Raw genomic sequence first — 25,168 nt, forward strand, 5'->3', positions numbered from 1 at the left:
ATAGTGCTCCAGCGATGGCCGTGTGTCCGTGTCAATTTTCAGGAACCACTATTAGCAATTACATATAGTAATATTTGTCATATACTTCCGCGGGTGATAAAATAAATCATATTTTGACAGTGCAGTTGAAAGCATCACCAACATTTCAAACGTCAAACCCTAAAGTGATTCCATTAAAAGTATTGCAGTATGACGTCATGAGGAGAATGAGTTCACACTTGTATGAATATTTGATAGGTATTCCTCTTTCTCGCTCTTTGCAAACCTAACATGTTGTTTTTATCGATGGCAATTTGAGTGGGCTACCGTGTTATACTTTCAATCAATAAATTTGATATGCCCGTGAGGAATTATTGACAAGGCATGCGTGATACTCACCCTTTAAAGTTTGGTCTGTTTTGTCTTGTTTGTCTTGTTAATATGGTGCGTGAACAGACATTGTGTTTTATTTAACATACAAGTGATCGTTTTCAGTGATATAACATCATCTTTGTCTGTTGTCACTGGCTATTCAGGATACCTCTATGGTATATCAATGCACTGAATATTGTCAAAAAGATGCCAATTATAACCATTTGATATATTGTTTAAATTCAAATAGAAAATGATTCATAATACTCTACCCAATTTATGTTAACGTTAAAACATTGTTAAATTCATTGTATTGAAAATTATTTGTAATGCTTCGAATTGGATTCCCTTGACAATATGTGCAAGTTTCGGTATTCTAATCACAGATTTAAAGTTCAACGTTGTAGTGAAATATCTCAACGGGGGAAATCTGGCAAGGATTCAATTTCAGAACTCGACTCGACCTATTTTCTACCATTTTTTGATAATTTCTGCCAGTATGTACTTTTCGCCATGAGTAGATAGATGAATAACGGATCAACGAATTATATATGTTCATCGAAAAAAGCAGGGGAACCTGAACGTTCATCTTGGATAAGAAGTATAAAAGCTAACAAATTTTCCAAGGACAGGCATCTTATGTACGCAATTTTGACATCATTTTGCATCATGCAGTTGCTAGTGTTTGTTTCTAGCATGTTTTCTATAATTAGAAAATGAAAATCGTGGATATGCAAAGGTGACGTCAGTGCCAGTCATCTTTCTGGAGCGATTACTGTACAAACAATTATGGCCATAAGGAAAGTATTATCATATTAACACTGATTGGCTCTGACATATCTCAAAATCGTTTTCAATTGTAAATTAAACATGATGTTCCCCTACATTTTTTTGAGAATATATTGCATACAGATGTGAGCTTTTACACTCTGTCTTATACACGAACAGTGTCATTAATGTCATCTACCCTTAACGTCAAATCCAAAATGAACTTTGTCACAGTTCATTTACATATAATGTCTGTGGCTTGTGGCTCGAGAAATCTTCAGAGAGTGTCAATGTATCTCTATCATTAGTGAACTCGTATCCCTTCCAAGTTCATCACCCACCAACACCACGCTGATGTGCTGTTGGCGTGTTGTATCGGATACAATCAGAGCAAGATATAATCATCTTTATCCTCGTGTCGTTCCACCTGCCTATGCACAAGCCATTTGAATTCTATCATTGTGCCCCTGCCTCATTTCCTTGGATACCCTTCCCACAATAAACTAATCATTGATCCCGGGATAGGTAGCCACACCAGCATAGTCGTCATCAACTTTATGGGGATTTGTAACCGGAAGGCATCAGAACACAGAAGAAAAGATCGCCAGGGTCTCTGCCAACAAATCAGAGTTTGGTTAATTAGATTTGCGGGGAAGTGTTGAATGAGAGGGGCTTGGATATGAGGAAGACAAACCACATGCTTGCCTTGCATGTGTCTCTGTGTGTCCTTTGTTCTCATAGGTACGCATGTACCAGTCCCGTATGCACATCACATCAAATTTGTGGGAGTAGTAACCTCCCTTATACGTTCCAGGATTATACGGTATGCATTCTCACAACTTGTAAGATCCTTTATCCACATAATATAACTTAAGAAAGTGCAGGTGTGTCGTCTCTTCGAACATTAAAGGATTTATGTCTGGACTTGTGTGTTTGATATGAAAGCAATGACAAGAAATGACACAGAGGAAACATTTGATTACTGACTCCAACCAATTGCACTTTAACGCTAGGCACTGTATTACATAAAAATTCAGTTTATTTGAATCACATTGTTCTTGATACCTTCAAGTGGAAACACAAAAGACCATGGATTATGTGCCTGTATGTTTGTCAACTGTGTCTATACTAGGTCTTTGAATGACATGTAGAATTGCCACAAGTACACATATGGAAGAGAGGTTTTATGGATGTCAGCATCTTTATCGTGGGGAAGACAACATTTAGGAGTATATCTTTACTTCTTCAGCAGGTAAATAAGGAGAGAGGATTTGGCCACTGGACACAGGGGACTGATGAAGGATAAGGATATACATACTCAGAAATGTTGTGTTTCTCATAATAAAGACGTTGACATCTATATAAAAACGCTCTTCTTTATATGTCTGCATTCCCTCGAAGTGTTAAGTCAACAAACTGTTTCTCTGCGACGAAACTGTGATATGTTAAACAAAATTCTACAAGGAAACCATCCTACTTAGAAATACAGTGTTACCACCAATAATTTAATTTGATATTTTACACAATATATATCCTACACTGGATATGCTTTTAAAATATACTGCTGGTCCTAAACATATTTAAGCGTCGCTTTTAAGACTGAAAAATATATTTATTTCATTCTATTGTACTTCATTAACGTCAACAAGAAGAGGGTTACTGTGATATCGAGTTCTTGATCCAAGATTCTCCAATGGATTTTCCTTTCGATGTATCATAGATTAACCTCTTTGAAAATTTGTCATGATATTTCTGATAATGTTAGCATTTGAAAGATTATTAATAATTATTTTACAGAACTACATACCCAGATGAAAATGACCAATGTAAACGCCGCCAGCATCGTTGTTGTCGTCTTTTTCCTCGTCATCCAGGTCGCAGCGTTAACACTAGATACAGAACAGACAAGGTACGTTCTCTTTTTTGGTTGCCTGGTGACAGTTTTTAAAGAACATTAAATTCAGAGACAGCAGGTCTCTGTGGAGCTGTGAGTATTTATTTATACAACATAATGACATTTCTTTGTGTAATTTAACAACACAATGACAGTTCTTTGTGTATTCTTGTAATTTGTTAAACCCTTTAAAATTGTCACACATTCCAAATTCGTATTGATTTCATCAGTTTTTATACACAAAACTTTTATGGACATTGCACAGCAACACAACGTGGTTCTCAACTACCTATAGATCGGGGTCTCTTAATCTCTGACAATATTTTGGAAGCACTCAGGCACCTTCCAGTTTCCATCAATTTGATTGAAAACATAAGAGCTGAAAGATGCTTAAAGATTGTTTAAATCATGTACGGATATCTCAACTGATGGTTGTGCACTGTCCCCTTCTTAAACTGCCATCGGTATCTGATCTTGCCTTCGTCTGCAACACACAAAGTCAGCCGCCTAGCCCGCTCAGCCACCGCGACTTCCAGTGGGCTAGGCGGCTGACTTTGTGTGCTGGCGATTAGGTGCCTGACTCTGAGGGTGCGGGTTCGAATCCCGGATGGGACTCAACCGAAAAAAGTACTAGAATTTGTACTTTAGTAAGAAAGTGAAATCCCAAATATGACATATGTTGCATTTGACCACTTTCTAAATGGCATCGAGTAATCATTGCCTTCGTCTGTTACATGACTCATACATGTAAAATGAACTCGAATCGAATCGAATAGTATGGTATCTAGGAAAGTAAATAAAACATACCTTTATACTATTTTGCTTACTAGTGTAAGATTTCTTAATTTGCCGCGAGGAGTTGCGTCCCCTCGGCGCTTCAGAAGCATATGATCGCTGGTTTGAATTATTCCCTGTCCACCCTGATTATGCTTCTATGTTTGATAGAACAGACCCATGCCTTTTGGTTTCAACCAACTTGTAAACGTTTGCGACTAGCATGAGCTCGGGCCTCCTGTAAAGAGTTCTCACACAAATTTGTGTCTTCATAAGCAGTCCAATATACTAAACAATGGACACTTACTCCTGTGGTTACTTATACTAAATAACTGTACCTGATAATAAACTATTTGTTATCTTTTATCACCATCACATAGAAAAATAGAAGATAAAATTAATAAAAAATAGAAATAAATATATACATGTGTGAGTCATGAGATTGTAGCCCACTCGTCTGTAACTGTTCTATCCAATGCATGTTAACAACCTTTCTCATAGAATAGGGACGCTTGGCGTATCTATTCGTTGGGTCCCAAGACCAAAAAACATGTCTCTGACCACGTACCACGCATAATAGTCACTAAAGCATAAACTCACTGCAAAGACAAATAACCGCCAGGACTTCAAACAGTCCAAGACGTATATTAGCTCTCTTTATCGACGCTCTGATGTAAATGAGACACACTACTGTAGTTGCCGACAGTTGGAATAGACATGTCTGACATTGTTTCTCTTGGCGATGTATTTTTCTCGCTCATTGCATTACGGTTCTATTGTGGAACCCATGGGAACCAATTCTCAGGCTTGAATGGCAGTTTATTTTTCTTCCTCTCACAAAATCCTGCTGTTTTGGGTACGAGGTCATGGAACGGCAATTATATCGAGGAATTTATTATCCTTCACGAGAATGTTTCCTTGTTGGTGGTTAAAAACGATTAATTTGATATTTCGATCAATCAGATCGCGGTATTACCTCTCAATGACATCTGGATTGAATAACGTGTTTAGTGTGTGTTTGGATACATGACTAACCTCCATTGTCTCATTAGAGGGATATCTTTCTTAAAATTATCTTGTTCCGAACACCGCTTGGGGGATATCACTTTATTTCGATGTTCGACGCATTGTTTCAGATTGCAGGGAGAAACTCGATACAAGACACAACAGACGAAACAAATTGCTTTATTTAGCACCCACCATGTGGAAATCGATCAAGCGTCCTGATTCTGACTATGTTACAACTTTTTCTCTTAAATTGTCCAGATTGTGTTTTATTTGTATCTTTGACGTCATTTAATTACGTTTTGTTTTAGTTTTGGTTATTTTGTTCTTTTTCTTAAGTTTGACTGTAATTTAGTCGCGTTAATTATGATAGATGATATACAGCGAGCGTCGGATTCAGTTTGTGCAGCTCTAAGCATTTTGCAACTATTTCTCGATGAAACAAAAAATGTGCTTCACAGTGTACCAATGTTGGGAGCCGAACCCCGACTTACGGAGAGAGGATCTACCGCATTACCCTTAAGGCTACCATCCGCGTTCAATCACGAAGCAATTTGTATTAAGTTTAACCTTAACTTCCATAGCTCGTCATCATCATCAACATCATCGTCATTGCACTAAATTTACCTTCGTGCCTTAAGATCACCTTAGAGCTTGTTTAAATGAGGCATTGGTCTATTCTTTATTGAAAAGCAACAAGTTGTTTCCAGATGATGCTATGATAAAACAAATTAAGATAATAACATGAAAATTAACATACTAATGTATAACATACAGAGAGGCGGTTTCGGGTCACGAAGAAATCGTATGCATCTTCTAATAAGACACAAAATGCTTTTTGAATCAGATACATTAAATAGTCGATGAGTACATAATATCGCGACTTAGGAATATACCAGACCAGCTTTGCGAAGATCGAGCTGTTCGGAAGTGTAAAAAGACTTTTATTTTGTACAGATCAGATAACAGGAATCCTTGACGCCCTTGAAGTCTCTTATCGCTAAGCCTCACATGTGCGGATCGCGTATTATATAGTGTAACGCAACGGTATATTCTGCCGTAGTTAAATGCCGCTTTAGTGCTCGATAGCGATCACTGTTCCCTCTGTTTACGTGGGTTACATTTCCCCGCCACATTATCACGTTGTTAGGAGTTTTTTCATTGGTTATCATGATCAGTCGCTGTTAGGAGTTTGTTATGGACACTTACTTATTGGTATTGCCTTCTTTGTGAGTCTTTTACGTGGACTCTAAAATGTAGTGTGGGGAGTTTTGAATTTTACATACTTCGTATCACATATACGATATGACCATGATGTGATGTTGACATTTGGGTGGTAACCTCGTTATATGAAGCACTTTAAACCTTTCGGTGCTGTTTCAAATTCAATTTAGCGCTTTTAAACCTTCTGAGGGCGCATTTCTAGATTAGAAACGCAATAGTGTTCATCAACGCTGTAATGTACAATTGATGGAAGGAAATACGACTGGTTGTATAGGCAAACGGGAATTGGAGGTGCGTATAGAAGCAATTAACCTGTTTTATTTCAAAATTTAATTATGCATTTATAGTGCAACATTTAGCCAATATTGTAGAAATGTCTCTTTAAACTCGTGGCACTGTGAGACGTCATCAGATGATATTAAGCGTCACGTGAATTTTTTAAACGTGAATTTTCAGAAATGAATTCATTTCTAATGAAAATGTGTAAATATTAGCCGCTGAATACGTTGTCAATGGCCTCAAAATGGTTATGAATGCAGAATTTGCTATTTTAATGAATTCTACTTAGTATCAAAGTATAACATATTGAGGGTAACATACTATAAATGTGATCAAACGAGAAATATGATTGATTATTGAGTCTCTGAATATAGTCTTGACTGACTTTACGGCAGCTGTTAGAAATATCGCGAGATATGTCAGGCGTTATTTCGATACTGTATATAGTTAACAACATACATTTTCAGTACCTGAATCCTCCTTTTGAATAAGAAAGTGTCTGGATATATCATGCCCAACAGACACCTAGATCTATAATTGCTTGGTAGTAGTGGGTGAGTTGGTTTAGTTTTACACCGCTTTTAGCAATATTCCAGCAAAATCACGGCGAGGGACAGAAGAAGTGGGCTTCACACATTGCACGCATGTTGGCAATCGAACTCAGGTCTTGAGCGTGACTAGCGAACACTTTACCTACTAGGCTACCCTATGTCGCTTCAAGAGAGTAGTGTAACTTATGCATGCTTAAGTAAACCTGCATTCATATACCTGTTCATACATATTTCATGCATTTTCCATATACCTTCATATGACCAACAGAGTAAGTGTTGATGTTTACCTTTCATTCGAACCACCTGAGTGTAAATATTCATGTGTACCTTCATTTGAACCACCTCAGAACAAGTGTTCCTGTCTATCTTCATTTGAACCACCTCAGAATACATGTTCCTGTCAACTTTACCCTTCATTTGAGCCACCTCAGAATGCATGTTCCTGTCAACCTTCCCTTCATTTGAACCACCTCAGAATAAGCGTTCCTGATTACCTCCATTTGAACCACCTCAGAAAATGGATCCCTGTCTACTTACCCTTCATTTGAGCCACCTCGGAATAAATGTTTCTGTCTACCTTCATTTGAACCACCTCAGAATAAGCGTTCCTGATTACCTCCATTTGAACCACCTCAGAAAATGGGTTCCTGTCTACTTACCCTTCATTTGAACCACCTCGGAATAAATGTTTCTGTCTACCTTCATTTGAACCACCTCAAGATATTTGTTCCTGTCTACCTACCCTTCATTTGAACCACTCAGAATAATTGTTTCCTGTCAACTTTCATTTGAACCATATGAACCTCAGCATCAGTGTTGATGTCTAACTTCATTTGAACCACCTCAGATTAACTGTTTCTGTCTACTTTCATTTGAACCATCTCAGAGTAACTGTTCCTGTCTACTTTCATTTGAATCATCTCAGAGTAACTGTTCCTGTCTACTTTCATTTGAACCATCGCAGAGTAACTGTTCCCGTCTACCTTCATTTGAACCATCTCAGAATAAGTGTTCCTGTCAAGACTTTTTTAAACCAACCTCAGTTCATGTCCACCTTCATTTGAACCACCTAAGTTTAAATATTCACTTCTTCATTTGAATCCTAACGTTGTTATATTCACATCTACCTTCATCTGAACTCGTGGTTGCGCGTGCGGTATCACCCGCACTTTCATTTCGTTTGCCCGATGTTTAGGCATAATTCTATATAGTTAGTCTAACTTTGAGATAAACTGAAGCGATCTAAGTAGGCGACAGAGGTCTGCTTCCCATACTACTGTATTAATCCTCTGGGAACAGCTGTCAGACCTCATTAGACCTTCTAGTCATTCAGTACGGATGTAGATTTTAATACATCATTGGGATACACTTGTAGGAAGGCCTTCGTATAGGAATATTTATTCAACAGAAACGTCCAGCACTGTAAAGCATACAAACATTACAAAACACGATGTTGCTGTGTGTACACAGTATTGAACGCTATAAGATCTGAAAGCGAAGAAAAGACGACCGCTTCATTTGGTGATTGTTATGTCTGGTAGACTTGAATATCATATCTCGACTCACATTTAGAAAAGTGACTTGGAAATCGTAGGATATATGTTGTAGACACGCCTTAAAAGTGGTGTCTTGCATTCTGATCAAATCCAATTTACATAACTGCAATGTTTTGCAATTTTATGAGCTGTGTAATAGGTTAGGTTTCAACAGACTACGACTCCTCTACGTAGTCATGCTCTTACGGAGTTCAACAAACAAGCATGGCGAGGACTGCAAAACAAATCGGTCCAAACCATCATGTTGTTTGAGATACTGTGTCTGTGATGGGCATCTACTGACAAGGTGTTGAACAGTGTCATGAAACTAATCACATAATTTACAGTTAATTTGAAGCAAAATCACTCTTTGACAATTTTGAGTGGGAAGTGACGAGTCTTGGGTCCCGATCCAGAAATGGTTCCAAGGGCCTAAGGTAAACTATGGGATTACGACAGATCGTAACGTAAAGAACGCATCGTAGAGTTGAACCTAATCAGCCTAAGGATAGACCACGTGTATCAGATGTGCTTCGATGTGGGGCAGAACTGAACTGCTAGCAACTCTTAGGAGTCCTGCTGCCAAAGACGGTCACCCTCCAAAATCTCTCCGATTTTGTGTGTTGAACACTATAGACTTGACTACACACCAAGTTTTTTAGTTTTTTGGTTTTTTTGTTTATTTTTGTTTTGTTTTTTGTTTTTTGTTTGTTTTTTGGGTTTTTTTTATTGTTTTTTTGTTTTGTTTTTGGGGGGTGTGGGGTGTCACGGTCACCCTCCAAAATCTCTCCGATTTTGTGTGTTGAACACTATAGACTTGACTACACACCAAGTTTTTTAGTTTTTTGTTTTTTTGTTTGTTTTTGTTTTGTTTTTTGTTTGGTTTTTTTTTTTGGTTTTTTTTTATGGTTTTTTTTGTTTTGTTTTTGGGGGGTGTGGGGTGTGGAGGGGGTGGGGTGGGTTTTTTTTGTTTGTTTTTGTTCTTTTTGTTTTTTGTTTGTTTTCTTTTTGTTGTTTTTCATATCATTATTGTTGCTCTTTATTTGTTTCAGCCAGCTTCAGAAACGAGACACGTCCAAATTAGACATGAGCGCGTTACGGACAGCTCTGGACGGGATGGACACAGATCTACAGAGCAAACAGTAAGTGCACAGTAAACATAACGTATATCACATATCCATATCACACCTTGGTGCAGCATGCACAGTCATTAAACCAACGCATTAAAGGAACAATACATACACATGAAAATATGATAGTGGCTCAACAGTATGAGTGAATATTCCAGCTCGTGGCGTTTATGATAACGAGCGCCTACAAAGCGTTGTTTGTGCTGATACAAGTGGAAGGCCGAATATGCTTACACTAGTCCTCGGGCTGAGATATGTTGTGCCAACACGACCACAGGTGCTTGATGAAACACAACCGTCTGAGGAACAGTCTAAAATCATTCATTCACAGAGGAAGCAAATCTGTTTTTTTTCAATACTCGCCATTGAGGAAACGTACGTGCAGTCTCAAATCTACTGAAAAGGTTATTGAAATGTTAAATCACCATATCGACCTGTTATCATCGCTAATTGATCGTGATTCATAAGCGCACACTGATGGTATAGACGGTGTTATACAACCGACGAGTTTTCAGGAGACGTTCTAGTGGTTGTTGAAATGGTTTATTCGCTGTTAGTTACCGATCCGAGGGTGTAGTGTCAGTAATGTCAATAGAAGGTTTAGTCGTGTTGTATTGATTTTCACAATACCGTATTATGACCTTCAGGAATACGATCAGTTTTCAAGAGAGCTCATGGAATTTCAGAGTTGGTATGTGCCCTGTGAAGATCCGGGTTAGAATTGATCTTCAATAACCTATGCTAGTCGAACGAGGGCGGTCAGGTTTGGTAACTTGGCTGACACGTCATCGAATCGCAGTTGCGTAGATCGATGGTCATGCTGTTGATCACCTGATTGCCTGGTCGATTATTTACAGACCGCCACCATATAGCTTGAATGTTGCTGATTTCGGCGTAAAACGAAAGTGACTCAATGCTGGTGTTATTTACAGGTATATTATGTACGATTCGTCCTTTGGATTGGATGGTACGGTTGGTTGTATGTTATCGCACCCACACCATGTCTGATGCTCTTAATATCACCCATTGGTTTGACTAGACCACCCGATGTCTTATTGACTGTTATTGCTCTTAACAAGCTGTCTCATCGTTATGAGCCTAACAGATCTCGAGGACACCGGTCGAGTTACTCGACGGCTCATGCTGTCAATCACTCGTTGGCCTGATCCAAATTAAGCACACACAAAAATATTAATGAAAGGATCTGTGAACATAGAAATAGAGGTGAAACTGTTCGTGTAGTACATCTTTTCTTACAAAGTTCAAACGCAACGACGGAAACGTCAATATGCTACATACAGATGTATGTGTTGGACGGTTTTCATTGTGACTGTTTTAGATTATGAAATACGCGTTCCTTTGCTGCAGGAAGCGCACGTGTGCAATAGGCATTAACAGCCATCACTGCGCCCTCGCCAGCATGGACGACCGCATGCTGTCTCGTGAGTGGCTCAACAACGGCTACAGCCCTGGCAAGAGGAACGGAGACATTACTCCCGCCATGCACAACGAGGCCGAGCGGTAGGTGCATTATTTGTCCTTTTTTGCATGTATGGTGTGTTTGTTTGTTTGTTTGTTTGTTTGTTTGTTTGTTTGTTTGTTTGTTTGTTTGTTTGTTTGTTTGCCTCAGTTAGCAGTCTGTAAATTATCGAGCGTCTGGACCAAACAATCAGTGATCGACATCATGAGCATCAGTTGTGATTGTGATACGGATAACATGAGTCGGCCGATCCCGTTAGTAACCTCGTATGACAAGCACTAGTTGTGAGCAGATATGTGTATGTGTAGCAGCGACATATTTATCCATAAACAATGTTTTCTCCTGGTGCGTAAGCGTCATATAAATAAGAAATGCCTTCTTTCAGTGGCATTTAGAAGCCGGACTATTTCTTATGTGATGAAGAACATTTTTATGGATCATTTGTATAATTGCATTTGCATCCACTGCAGTAAAGATGTTGTCTGTCCATAAAAAATGTTCCTCGTCATATAAAAGATACTCCAGGTATTTACGCTGGTTGAAAGCTTCAGGTACACATGCCCTTTCGGTCTAATTAAAATTAAAGGTACGCATAATGGCGGTATTTGTGTCGTCACAATGCGTATGACGTAACAGATGACACTAGAGACAGGCTAATGGTGTATGGGGGCTGAAACTTCAGCACGATAGTACAGCGCGGTACTACACAGAAATCCACACCACAACGGCACAACACAGGTTTCTCCCTAACGCATTTCAACTGTATCTTCAGAGAGAGTGTGACTGAGTGAGTGAGTTTTGCACCGCTTTTAACAATACCGTAGCAATATCATGGCAGGGGACACACATCAGGCCCCCCTGAGTAATGGAAGGAATTACGGCAAATTTGAAGGAATTGCATCTCAAACGTAAAAAAACGCAGCCCAACTCGCGAAACAATTGTAGTTTAGCGGTAATAACAGAAACACAATGCCCCTATCGGAAACAATGTCGGTAATACTTGAAACAAGCTCGGCAATCTTCGGAGATTTCTCGGCTCAGTTCCGTGATTTGTCGGTCGCGTCCTGAAACTCACACATCAAAACATGGCGTCACTCGAAGGAGCAACCGTCTCGGTGGGTTTTGTTTTTAGTTTCTACTGTTTTCATTTTTATAATTATCCATCTTTGACCACCTGTGTTGAATGCGTTTAGGTGTGAGGTGTTGTCGGAGCTATAGAATATTTTTTAAGGAAAAGATCGTCACTGCAAAACAGCGTCATAAGTCATGCCCCCGGAGGCTTCCTAATTTCAGACGTAAACAACAATTGTTTCGCGAGTGGGCTGCGTTTGTTTACATTTGAGATTTAAATTTGCCGTAATTCCTTCCATTACTTACAGGGGCCTGCACATTCTACCCCGGAACTGAACCGGGATCCTCGGCTTGACGAACTCACGTATGCATAATTCACGTATATATCATACACACCTACACAATCACGCGAGTGTGTAACGTACTTACACACGCATATGTGTACATACAACACCCACACGCATCCACACAAACTTCCACAGGAGCACACACGTCCACACACATATGCACGCACATTTTTACCACGAGGTTAAATCCCACTTCGCCTCACTTCATCCAGTAGTGATAGTCGTCTACGTCAGTGGCGAATAAAAACGTCAATTGCCAGCCGTGATTCTTAAGTCTCTGTAAATAATCATCATGCAGCCGGAGATTGTGCCACGTTTAGTACCTGCTCTTCAGAAAACAGGACGCCTTCAATTAAACAGGAAAATGTGGCTAGTTCTTTTGGGCCGGGTATTTTTTCCAGCAAACCTTTAAATAAACTGAAAAAATATTGATTTTTCCAGTTTTATGAAAACCATTGTCCAGAAGTGAAGTTTTGTTATAATTGATTGGCTTGATACTTAAACCTCAGACAGGAAGGTGTGTGGTTGTGTGTCGTGACCAAACACCGTAGCCCTATTATGAAATACTTCCAAATATGGACGTTCTGGAAAGAATTAGCGGTGTCGTGCCATTAGAGAATTCTGGAAAGGTCAGGTTCAGAACAGTCACGGTAAATCCGATGGGCTAGTACCGTCGGGTTTAGATGCCTTTGTTACGTAAACATCCTTTTTGATCCCAGTTCTAAGGTGGGATACGATATCTCTGAACGGGTCAAACTTCAAGCTGTTTCTGTCACGTCAGACCTATGCACATGTATAGCTTTGGTTTGGGCATTTGCTATAGCCTCATTATTATCCATATAGGAAAGTGGACACAGAGTAATATTTTCCGGTAAGTCACGAGGAAGGTTACAACGTAAGTTTAACGTTGATTGGCTGTTTCAGAAATTATACGATGTCATTGGTTAAAAACAACATGCCGGAACTACGTCAATCATCTTTTCAATTTATTCACTCGTTTACATTCACACTTTCTTGTACAGAAGAAAAAGAAAAATAATTTCTCAATACATAAGATGATTGTATGGACACAACTTATGTAATATTGTTATCATCCGTAGACTCGTCTTATGTATCCACCAACTTCTAAATGCCTCTCAAGAATCTCATTTACTCAGCTGACTCAGTCTTGTTTATTTATAAGTGCATCACTGTAATTTCCTGGAAATTGGCTATATCCAATAAATGTGAATGACAAAATGAAAGTTGATGACAGCACTGTGGGGAAACGTTGTCGATATTGGTCAGCCACTGAACACGTTCGGTGTATTTGTTGTGAGGATTATACAAGGCGAGATGTAAGTTCCCAGGTTTCACATCCGCGCTGGACTGAGACTGTCACGTCTCGCCTCCAAGCGAACTTCTCATATACAAATTTGGTTTGTTTACAAATATTAATACACACTTCAAGCATTCAAGTACGAGAAACGCTATGCATTATTATTATTTAAGAATCTATACAGTTAGTTGAGAAAACACACGATTCTTACGGACTGTTTAGTCTCGCGCAATTAAGACAGCGGTAATGGGATGAAATTCTTGGAATGAAGCCGCATGACACGTAGGGATAGAGGGATTCCCAACATTGCTGATTTCCTCAGAATAAAGATGCTAATTTAATTTTAGCAAATTTTAGATCGAATCAAAAGCAAGAACCACTTCGTACTCTTACGTAAACTATTTAAGTCGGGAAAGATTATCTGTCATTCGTTAGTGATTGTGTAAATGTCCCAGCTATGTGACAGTGCTGTGTAAACACTCGAGTCTAGACCAAACACAACCCAGAGACTGAGATCATTTACGTCGATCTAAACAATTGAGATGGTATGTATTAACCAAGTCTGTGAGTTTGGCTACCCAACCGTTTGTTTTGGCGTTGAACACCACACTCAGCATTACTCCAGCTATATATGGCGGCGGTCTGTAAATTACCGAGTCTGGACCAAACAGTCCAGCTATCAACAGCATGAGCATCGATCTACGCAACTGGGATACGATGACATGTGTCAACCAAGTCAGCGCGTCTGACCACCCGACCTGTTAGTCGCCTTAGAAGTGCGGATTGTTTTAAATCTAATCCTAACCCGGATCTTCACGAATGGCATTGACACATTCGCGAAACATACATGTGACGTAACTGTGGAGATTATCATCAGTTGGATTTTACTATCTACACACTGTAGATTTATTATCAGATGTCCCTACCGCACGTTGTTCAATGTACAGCGTCCTGTGAACATTGCCGGACATGTACTTGCTGACATGGTAAGCAAACTGTCTATGGCGCCAGGTGAGCTCCAGTGAGCTCGAAATTCCAGGATCGGACCCACTATGACTGGGTGTAAAACCATAGAGTGCAGACGCGTTCAGTGTTGTAACAACTCATAGTGTACAATACACAGCCCTGTGCACTTAAAAGAACCCACGAATCCAACGGTATATGACTAGATGGTCGTGACATGAATACGTGGAGTAAACGTGGACAAAGTGCTGTGACTCTGTGACCCAGTCCACCCAGCAGTACCTAGTAAGGACCGGATAGCCACATTAACTCGGTGCGCCAAGTGACTACAAGAGTTTATGATCCCAACAGAGTTTGGACTGATAGTACGACATGCGTTTTAGATTGACATCAATGGTCGAGGGGAAAACAAAGCGCAGCGCCTTTGCACAGCTCAGCTGATCTGGACATTGGCGCTATACATATCATAATAAGAATGGATGAAGCCGACTGGTCTCAAATGTGAAACTGTAAACTTCCTTTTTGCTGCTCAGGACCAGTTACTCGATACTCGCGATCGCCAGAATGTGACTCTGAAAGAAAATGTTTCCATAAAATGTCTATTATGCAATACATTTACAGGGACTGTCAAACACTTTGTCAGTGGATGAACTTCCTTAGCAGAAACGGCATATCTTAAAGACAAGATGGTATGGCTCGCTGCTCTTACCGCCGTCTCCGCCACGCCATGACATGCTTTGTCTCCGAGGTCCATCAATGGTTCGACGTCCAGGACGTCCTGGAAAATGATGCGCATAAACGTCTTTGGAATAGGCCCAAATACTGTCTGAGAAACATTCCAGCCAATAAACCTGATCTTGTCCTTTTTCATAAAGCCAATGAAGTTATTTATATCATTGAATGTTCTGTCCCTTTTGATAGCAACGTGATTGGAAGGATTCAGGAAAAGTGTGCTAAATTTGCGGACCTCGCCTTGAATTGTCTTGCTTCCATCCCAAGTGCACTGTTGTCAGGTCCTCATTGTTTTCGTTGCCCGTGATTGGGTACCTCCTGACCTCTTGGCGCAGATCAGGAGACTGTCCTGATTCTTCACCGGGAGCACAGCCCTTCTGACACTCTGAGTAATGAAGAAGGGCGCAGTGTTGGGGAGCCTTCCTATTCTCCGGTAAGCTCCCTGTGTCCCTGTGAGAAGTCTCAATCGCTGTCTGGGCTGCGTGTAGAGGGAGCGAGGACCCGGGGCTCATGATGAGCCTTACCAGTCAAACTGCGTCAGGATCAGCCGAACCCTCTCTGCTGCATACTATTTTTAATCTGAAAACATAATAAAAATAACACCCGAACCTTCTCTGCTGTATACTGTGGTTAATCTGTAAAACATAATAATACTGTATTTAATAGCGATGAGCTATGAGTGACATATATGTATATAATATAGCGTCCTGAATGTTGAATACGGATTTCACATGTATTGTTATTTGATATGCAGTCTCTGGTTTACACTGCATAATGTCCGTATGATATACATATGTGACGGATGTATTATATACCATGCATTCATTGTCATATGGTTCACATTAAGATGGAGGACAAAAAACTAACCTGCTATTGCACCTGTTGGTATTAATGTCAAGGGTGTATTCAAACTTTATATGATTATCTATAACACCAGTAATGCAATTTGCAATATACTATGCATGACTTGTTAACCAGTTCATGAGTTCAGTACATGTAATGATGCAAAATATAGCTATCGTCGTTTATGAATTTTCTGAATGTTCATCTGTTCACCATGATGGAAATATGGGGAAAATGTAGGGTTAAAGCAAACAGCAATGTTCAAACAAAAATCCCCAACAAAACAGTTTAAATGCTATCATAATTTTTGAAAAAATAGGTATGATTGTTTTTATATTGAAAAAGTTCTTTTCTGTATAAAATGTTAGGTACTACTGAGTTCAGAGATGTACATTTTTCGTTGAAAACTGATGAATGATTTGGGAAGATAAATAGAATCTCACCTTCGTGTCTACTGATAACAATTAACACTCACTGATAATGGTAAAACAATCCTCGACAAGAATCAGATATTTGTCACTTCTCAACCAGTGCTGATATATTATATATCAGTAGACACGTCGGTGAGATTCTCTGTAGATCACATTAAGCTCTCGATTAGACCAGGTAGTATGGTTGCTTGTATTTAAGTGTTCCCTCAATCTTCAGTTCCTTCTAGTATCACCACCGGCATATAGATGAAATATTGTTAACAGTCCTGTGAAATCCAATCCATTCATTCATTCATTCATTCGTTCGTTCGTTCGTTCGTTCTTTTATGCACTTACTCATTCCTTCGCTCTTGCCATCACTCACTCAATCCTTCACGCACTCGCTCACTCTCTCTTTAGCACTGACTTCACTGGTAATGAAGTAAACAGATGTCGGTGTAGAAGTGGATGGTGGTGTTTTTCTACCTCATTTAATTGCAGGTGTCTCCCCCGTCACAGACCGAACAGAATTTCCATTGATAAGCATTTGAAACATACCAGATAACTTCTGTCCAGGTCGGTGATTACATATTCATACTCGGTTTGCTGAAAGGAAGCACAACATTAGGCAAAACCTCAGATCAATTCACAACAGTCTATCGTGACATAATGACAGTTCGTTGCCGTAGTCAGCAGTCTCGGTTCGCGACTATTAACCTTTTTCAGAGAAATATTTTATCTGCAATAAGATTACCATTGATTTTCTTATTGGAGACACTCATCCAAGAACGTGACCGAATAGCGACCGTCTGTGCATTTACGATCATACCTATGTGGGCATTATGCGAACGTTTTTTACGTTTTTTGAACGATAATTTGGTTTGTGTGAAATTACAAGAAAAGACTGAAGACTGTGTTTTTTGCACCCGAAGAAGATTTTTGAAAGGACGTTTATCTTTTGAAAAGAAGAGGAAACTTTGACGGTGTCCCTTCATGTCTTGTAAAGCTTGTACTTTTTGATATTCGTCTGGAAACATATTTTACGAAAAACGATTTGAGCAAATGATGCTTTTCTGTGCGTGTTTGGGACATGAGATCAGGTCAATTCAGTGTGTATTTCGTCATGGAATACGTACTATCCTTTGTGCATTATTAGCCACGAAAATGTACCATGTGGCTGCAGTGTACAAATCATGATTTATTTTCATCGTGATTGCCCAGTTCACCTCGCTTATTCCACAGATGTATATACGTGTATGTAGTGGCTCCCCATGGTACTACGTAGACGGTTGATTGAGCGATGGTAATGGTTGTCTGGCATAGAGGTTGCGTAATGTGACTTAATTCAGTGGATTCTTAATGGAGTGTTAATAGTCAAAGATGTGTAAACAAAATTGCCTATGTTTGTAAAGTGCCTCATGCTAATGAGTGAGTGAGTGACTTTAGTTTTACACCGCACTCATCAATATTAGAGCTTTATGGCGGTGGTCTGTAATTAATCGAGTCTGAACCAATAATCCAGTGATCAAAAGAATGAGCATGGATCTTGTATGTCAATGACAATACGATGACATAAATCACAACGTTATGTTTCCATTGTGGCAACGTTATTCAGTGGACTCCTATTTACGTTTACGTTGTGGCCTGACGTTGTGATACGTCAGTTTTACGTCGCCATAAGGTTAAGTTATGTGATGGTGACGTATGTTGCATTGTCTTAACGTCTATTGCACGTTGATTAGTTTCCTAATAGTGAACAGTACTTAAGAAACAAAGGAAACGTTCACTTTCATTATGTATTTTGGTCGTGTGTTTTCAGAAGTTGTAACTGGTTAGTGAAGAAACAATCTCAAAGTGAAATGTTCTACAGAAAACTCTGTGACACCAGGTTATAAGAAACGTTGTTATAACGATGTTGGTAATCTTTATTACGTTGTGACAGAGCGTTATGAAGTGACGTTGTCCCATGACGTTACCAGTCTGCAACTTTCTCGCAACGTTTCGAAAACGTATTGTGTTACCTGGACTGGAGCTATGATTACGTATTTAGCTTCTTGTTTTGTATGCAGAGGTCCGACAAATCAACCAAATAAAGACTATTTAAGGAAGCAAGCTTTTACACCCGTAATACGCCAGTAAGTTCGACTGATCACAGCTCGACACAACAGTATTTCACTGTAGAATAAATAGGATCTCTTGTATGTCAATAACAAGAAGCATGTTTCGTTTTATTATACAACCTTTGTACTGCAGCTGTACTATTCATGAGGATGTTCAGTCTCAAAAGGGACTTTCTGATTACGTACACCATTTACGTTAACGTGAACGACGTGAAATTAGTACGACGTTGGCGTATCACATATATCTCCTACGATCACAGGTGCTCCGTCTGGAAGAAGTCTTCCAACTCCTGTCTGACCCCACAAGTGGAGGTTACTAACTCGCTTCTTCGTCCACTCTGTAGACTCACTAATTAATTGCTGCATCAGGGTTGTCCTGTTGCCAGTTCCGAGCTTCTAACACGATTACCCCAGCAAATTAAGTGTTGGCTTGCTTGATTCCGACTTGATATTGTTGTCTTCCGCTGTGATTAGGCTAGCCTTTAGCGCTGGTAGTCCGCTTAACAATACCATACACCAGGGTAATCAGCAACGTTGGACAAAGAAGATGTTCATTAATAGTGCTTCTGGAACCGGTACAGATCCCCTTTCAAAGACTCTATATTGGTTATAAAACGTTTTCCTTTAAAGATGTTACTTAACGTGCTTACATTCAGTCTTAGTTTAGATTATACCCGTAGTTTAATACTACGATGAAATGTAATTATCAGGACCTCAGACCAGATTTGTGGAGTGCAATGAGAGCACTGACTTCCTTAACACCCGGTGTCGACTGACGTTCGTATATCATAGCATAACGTTATGAATGGCTTACAGGCACTGTAAAACGCTACTGTAACACGCTACTGTATCGAACATGTTACTGTTTTAAACAACAGTAACCGACCTAATATACTGGACAAATAACTTAGGAATATTGATATTTTTATGATTGATATTTCATCAGTGTGTCAATGAATAAATCGATCATTATTCATAATTTCAAAATTTACATATATCCGTAACTATTTTTGTCCAGTATGTGTCTAATGTATATGTCGTCATGTCAGTATAACATGACTTCTCAGTCATTTCAATCATATTGTCTATCCACTTCGTGTGTGTATAGCACGGAACTGAAACATATCTAAAAATATGTAACCAAAGAATCGAATCGAGAATATTTACTGACTATCGTTGCATGTTGTGAATCCTTGTTAAACAGGTGCAATGAAATATGTTGATCATAAACATCATCAATGACTTGTATAGTTGCACTGCATCATTTGCGTAATCACCCTCTGCGGGTTAAGAGTGTTTGGTGTGAAACCTTTTCGTCAAACTCCCGTTGACATTCATATAGTAATTGCCGAGGAGATCGAGTTCCGGCTTAACGAAGTTTGATTTTTTATTAAAATGGCTGATTATATGAATTGAAAGAAAATGTTATTTTTTCAACTGATTGGCCTTTTTCAGCGAACTGGAGGAAATTTCCCTCAAACGCCAAGCTATAGCAACCCTCAAGTACCTTCTCCTCAAGATTAAACAGAAAGAACTCCAGCCGCCCCCGAGGTGAGATTATTTAGACATTCTCCAATGGTTTGTTGGCAATAATTGACTAGATTATTGATTGCATTTTACTGTCGGATTCAGCTCCATTTATTGTTAGGAATTAACTTCCTTTATTTTTACTGTAAAAGTCTTAGTTGCGGGGTTAGGGAATCATATATTCCGCGCGAGACGAATAGTGGGTAGTAAAGTCATGGATAACAACCCTGAGACAGAACGCACTGTCAATGATGAAATAAATGGCGGTACAATGAACCGAGTCGGAACACCCTATTTCTAATCAACATGCTCTGCCAGAAATTGTCTGTTTAGGATACCATATGTGGCTATGATGCAATACCTTTACCATGAGCAGACTTGAAGTGTTCATGGCTTTCCTTGCCTAGTTATGAAACTCAAGGGATTCAATTCACAAGTCAAGCGTATTAATTGATCTTACAGAACTATATTCTAACAAAGCGGTGCGATAATAAGTGTGGTGTGCTTGTGAGTGCAAATGGTATTGTTAGACGAGATTAAAATGAACAGCTGATGCATTGTTTCAAAATCTCATTAATTCTTATGAAAGACTATTTTAATGCAATTTTCAGTTTTAGAGACTCAACTGAAATTTATGACGTCAGTGAAGGTTCTTAAGAGATATTAGTGTAACATTGACGTTTATAATGATCTTTCACAGAAATGTAGACAAGAGTGAATTAATAAGCACGCAATCATAAATGTTAATAGTTTGTAGCGTTGAAAATGTACAATTGGATATAAGGTACAGGAAATTGAAAATCATGTATCATATTTCTTTATAATGAGTCACCATACATGTATGTTTCCGAAATTATATACAATATACAAGCACTACAATTATATACCCCCTAATCTGAAAATGTAAAGGTGTGTTGAAATTGTAGATAAATCATTCAATTTGTCATATTTCTGAACAATGAATGTTTATGTGTGATGTATGTGTATGTGTATGTTTCTGACACTGAAATACAACACCGCCTCTAATCTGAAAATATAACGGTGTGATAAACACCTGAAATGAATCATTGTTGTTTTTCTGCACAATACATGGCCATGCATGTCTGGTTCTGGCTTTGGAATGTAACAACACCCCTAATCTGAAAATGTAGAACTAATCAAGAAGTTTCCAATACAAACATTAGCAAGACATTTAACGCATAAATGTTTAACGAGAAGATTTATCGACAAAATGTATTTCAGTGCATGTGGCATTGTCTGTTTTTAATTACGGTCTAAGGAGCACCTACGTTATTCTGTTAAGTGTATGATAAGTTCTGGGTATATTAATGGGGTATAGAATCTGACAGCACATTGATCGAAAAATGGCGACAGACATGAGAAATGTCAAGAGTACAAGATAATTCACCGAAATCAACATCTTGTGCAGGCTATGTAACGGGATCTTTTGATGACGTATTATAATTCCTTAACATTCACTGATGTCGCCCTCTGACGTCAGAAGAAAAAGACGATGATTGTTGTATTTCACTCTATTTGAGATAACAAGTATGTGGCAAGACTGTGCAGGCACTAGTTTAAACGTTTCTTCACAAACATTTCAGCACCTTCGTCTCATTAATGGATTAACACCATTCCATGCAGAGTAACGACTGTATATTAATCATTCAAAATATATGTTTCAGGTGTATTGTAAGCTGCATATGACATAAACTTAACAATACAGCCAGCGTTGGTGTAGAAAGTAATATTTTCGTTACAAGGAAAACGATACCTACATTAAGTATCGGTAGTATGAGATAATTCCTGACAATCGTTTTGGGCTGACAAACTATAAGGCCATGAGATTAGTTGAAAGTATTTCTAACGTGACATTTTAATAATCAGGACGCTTTTCCATAAACTGGTTTATGAAATATTATGTATTTCTAAAGGACATGGAAAGTGTCAGGGTTTTATCGCTAAGTTTACATATTAAACATCAGGATGTCTTTCCATATTTATGAAACACAATGCATTTCTTAATGACATGGAAACTGTAAAGATTCTGTCGCTTCTGTTAATATATATGGGAGGGGCGGCTGATACAGGTGGGAAGATTTAAACTCAGGCGTTATTATTACTTTAAAAACAATGCCTGTATGAATGCATAAGTCTCACAATGCTCTTTCCCTTTGTCATGCTCTGACGTGTGGTTCACGTCAATACACAGAGAAAGTTAAGAAAATGTATGAGCTTCATAACTGCGTTGGATCCGAAATCCATATGTGTTCATCTATTTAATTAAGACAATTACACATCACCGCTTTGTTTTGACTACCTTCCAACATCCAGAAATGTATACTGTTGATGCCTTTAGCACACTCAAACATTATTCCTTAAACAAAATATTTGCACTATGCAAGCACATAAAAATGCAGGTTCAGCTGTAAATATGACTGTACATAACGTTTGCGCATAAGGTGTCAGTGTGTTAAAATATTACATTTTCCTCCCATTTCAGCCCTATTGTGACTACACGAAGTCACATATTCTGGAGGTTCTGAAATTACACATTTGACGTTCGTGTTATCATTGTTTCCATGCCAACATGACAATGGCCTGTGTTGCAGGAAGCGGTCGTGCAGCCTGCGACTAGGAGGTCTGTGCTTGACCGAGTCGCTGGACCGCGCAGCTAGCCAGTACTACTACCTACGTAGTCCTCACAGCCCCGGTCGGCGAAGACGTGATCTGCAGAGCCACCTCAGCAAGCCTTAAAACATCAGTCTCAGTGAGTACAGTTTACTTCATGAGGGAGTGAGTGATTAAGGTATTCTGCCGCTTTTTGCAACGTTCCAACAATATCACGGCGGGGGACACCAGAAAAGGGCTTCATACACTGTACCAGTGTCGGGAATCGATCCTGTGTCCTCGGCGTGACGAGCGAACGCTTTAAGCACTAGGCTACCCCACCATCCACTTGGTCCATGAACCGAGGGACTTCGCATGAAGGTGCAAGAAGTCGCTTTTAAGTGCCAAAGATTGCAAACATGTGTTGTTCATAAAAAGCTGCCTGAATTCGTGTTCTTCATCAAAAATAGCATCAAACTGCCCAATAGAATGTGTTCTAGATGTGTCTTACTCAAGACAAGCATGATTTGCCAAGTCGAAATTGTGTAAGGCTTGTTCAGGGCTTCATGTGACCATTTTGTATATTGTCAGATATTTGTATGCGATAACCGAAAGAAATTTTAAATACTAAATGTCAGTTTCGGTGTATTCGGGAGACTTAGGGGTGGGATGGGGGAAACAGAGGAGGGGAATTGAGATAGGGTGCGCCTAGTGGCACTTTTCACGAAAGATGTGGATTCTGCTTGTATGTGTGTGTGTGTGTGTGTGTGTGAGAGAGAGAGAGAGAGAGAGAGAGAGAGAGAGAGTGAGAGCGTCCTTCTCGACAAGTAGGTATTGTCAGTCCGTTATGAGGTATATCGATCATAGAAATATGAAATGTCATATATTATGATTATTATCCCTTGATAGGATGAATAATTGTATTAAGAGACACATAAAGCCATACATTATATTGTGTATGATATGACACATTACTCATTATACATTACTTACACACATGCATTACACATTATAATAATATGCACAATACCAACATTGCATGATCATGAGAAAGTAAAGTACAGAGTCTAGTACATTTGAGAGTTGAGTCCCATACGGGATTCGAACCCACACACTCAGAATCAGGCGCCTTATGACCAGCACACAAGTCAGCCGCCTTATCTTCTGAGCCACCGCGGCTTCCGCCAAAGTGGAATTCGGATAGTTGGTAGTCTAGACTACGGACTTTGTGGGAAACAAAATTAGTTCTACGATGTACAGGTATTTATAATCCTTTCAGCATCTTCTCACTCCTTATCCTTATCTTTGAATTCCTCCTCCTCCTCAGGTGCGGCTGAACTGGCTCACAGGTCATCAGAAGGTTCCAACTACCGTGACAGCTGAAACGCCAGCGTCTTCATCATTGCTTTCTTTGCGACATCATCGTTATCATCTAAAACTGCGTGACCTAAGACCCAAACGCCAGTCCAGTGCATCTCCAGTGCAATCTCAGAATCACAGAATTAAGAGCTTGAATCAATTTAATTTCATGATCACAGTATGCCAGAAAACAGTGAAAAGGTGATCTGTAAGATGAAGAGCGTTCATCTGTATTTTCTGCTGAGTTATTAAAGCTGTACATTTCTGTACTGAAAGGTAAACGACTGTCCTTTAGGTACATTGTCAAGGCAGATGAAGTTCAGAAAGAAACACTCCTTTCATATATTAATCAGCGATACCCCTGTCAATTAATGAAATAATGGAATTTGATTAAATGCACAAGCCTTGATTGTAGCTGCGGGACAGATCGATAGCCTTGACCTTGACGTGTGGCGTCGTGTGAAAACTGCCGGCGCCATTTTAATTTAACATTTTCCTTTAGCTCATCGGATTTCAGTGAATTGCATGTCAAATTTCCATTGTCTTAGTCTCCATAATAGAAAGCCATTTCCTCCTAACAAATGCCGCTTCCCCTACGAAAAGTGAGAGATCAAAATATTTTGATGGTAGCATCGACTGCAATGACGATTGTTTTGAAAAAAGTCATTGTCCTGTAATTGCGTGCAAATCCACGTGTTCCGTGCGAATGTTTATGTCAGATATATGTTGGTTATATGTCAGATACATATCGGCATTCCCGGTTGAAGTACTTGTTATATCCGATATATACATGATATATTACTCAAAGGGCCAGCGTCACAAAATATGTTTTGACAAATAAACAGCTTCCCATCGTCTTCCAGTTTCGTGTCATCTG

At 39.2% G+C, this 25,168-nt stretch overlaps 1 protein-coding gene across 2 annotated transcripts in view; it reads left to right on the forward strand.

Moving 5' to 3' along the window:
* Positions 1 to 25,148, forward strand: part of LOC137262310 (uncharacterized) — a 65,478-nt gene extending 40,330 nt beyond the window's left edge. For both annotated transcript variants that reach the window (XM_067800132.1, XM_067800133.1), the window contains exons 2-7: positions 2,917 to 3,028; positions 9,434 to 9,523; positions 10,880 to 11,032; positions 20,251 to 20,346; positions 22,935 to 23,092; positions 24,260 to 25,148. In XM_067800132.1, coding sequence (XP_067656233.1) covers positions 2,931 to 3,028; positions 9,434 to 9,523; positions 10,880 to 11,032; positions 20,251 to 20,346; positions 22,935 to 23,079 — 582 coding nt within the window. In that variant the 5' untranslated portion in view covers positions 2,917 to 2,930 and the 3' untranslated portion in view covers positions 23,080 to 23,092; positions 24,260 to 25,148. The remainder of the gene's footprint in view (positions 1 to 2,916; positions 3,029 to 9,433; positions 9,524 to 10,879; positions 11,033 to 20,250; positions 20,347 to 22,934; positions 23,093 to 24,259) is intronic.
* Positions 25,149 to 25,168: the final 20 nt, after the last annotated feature.

The sequence above is a fragment of the Haliotis asinina genome, chromosome 14, assembly GCF_037392515.1.
Source record: "Haliotis asinina isolate JCU_RB_2024 chromosome 14, JCU_Hal_asi_v2, whole genome shotgun sequence".
NCBI lineage: Eukaryota > Metazoa > Mollusca > Gastropoda > Lepetellida > Haliotidae > Haliotis > Haliotis asinina.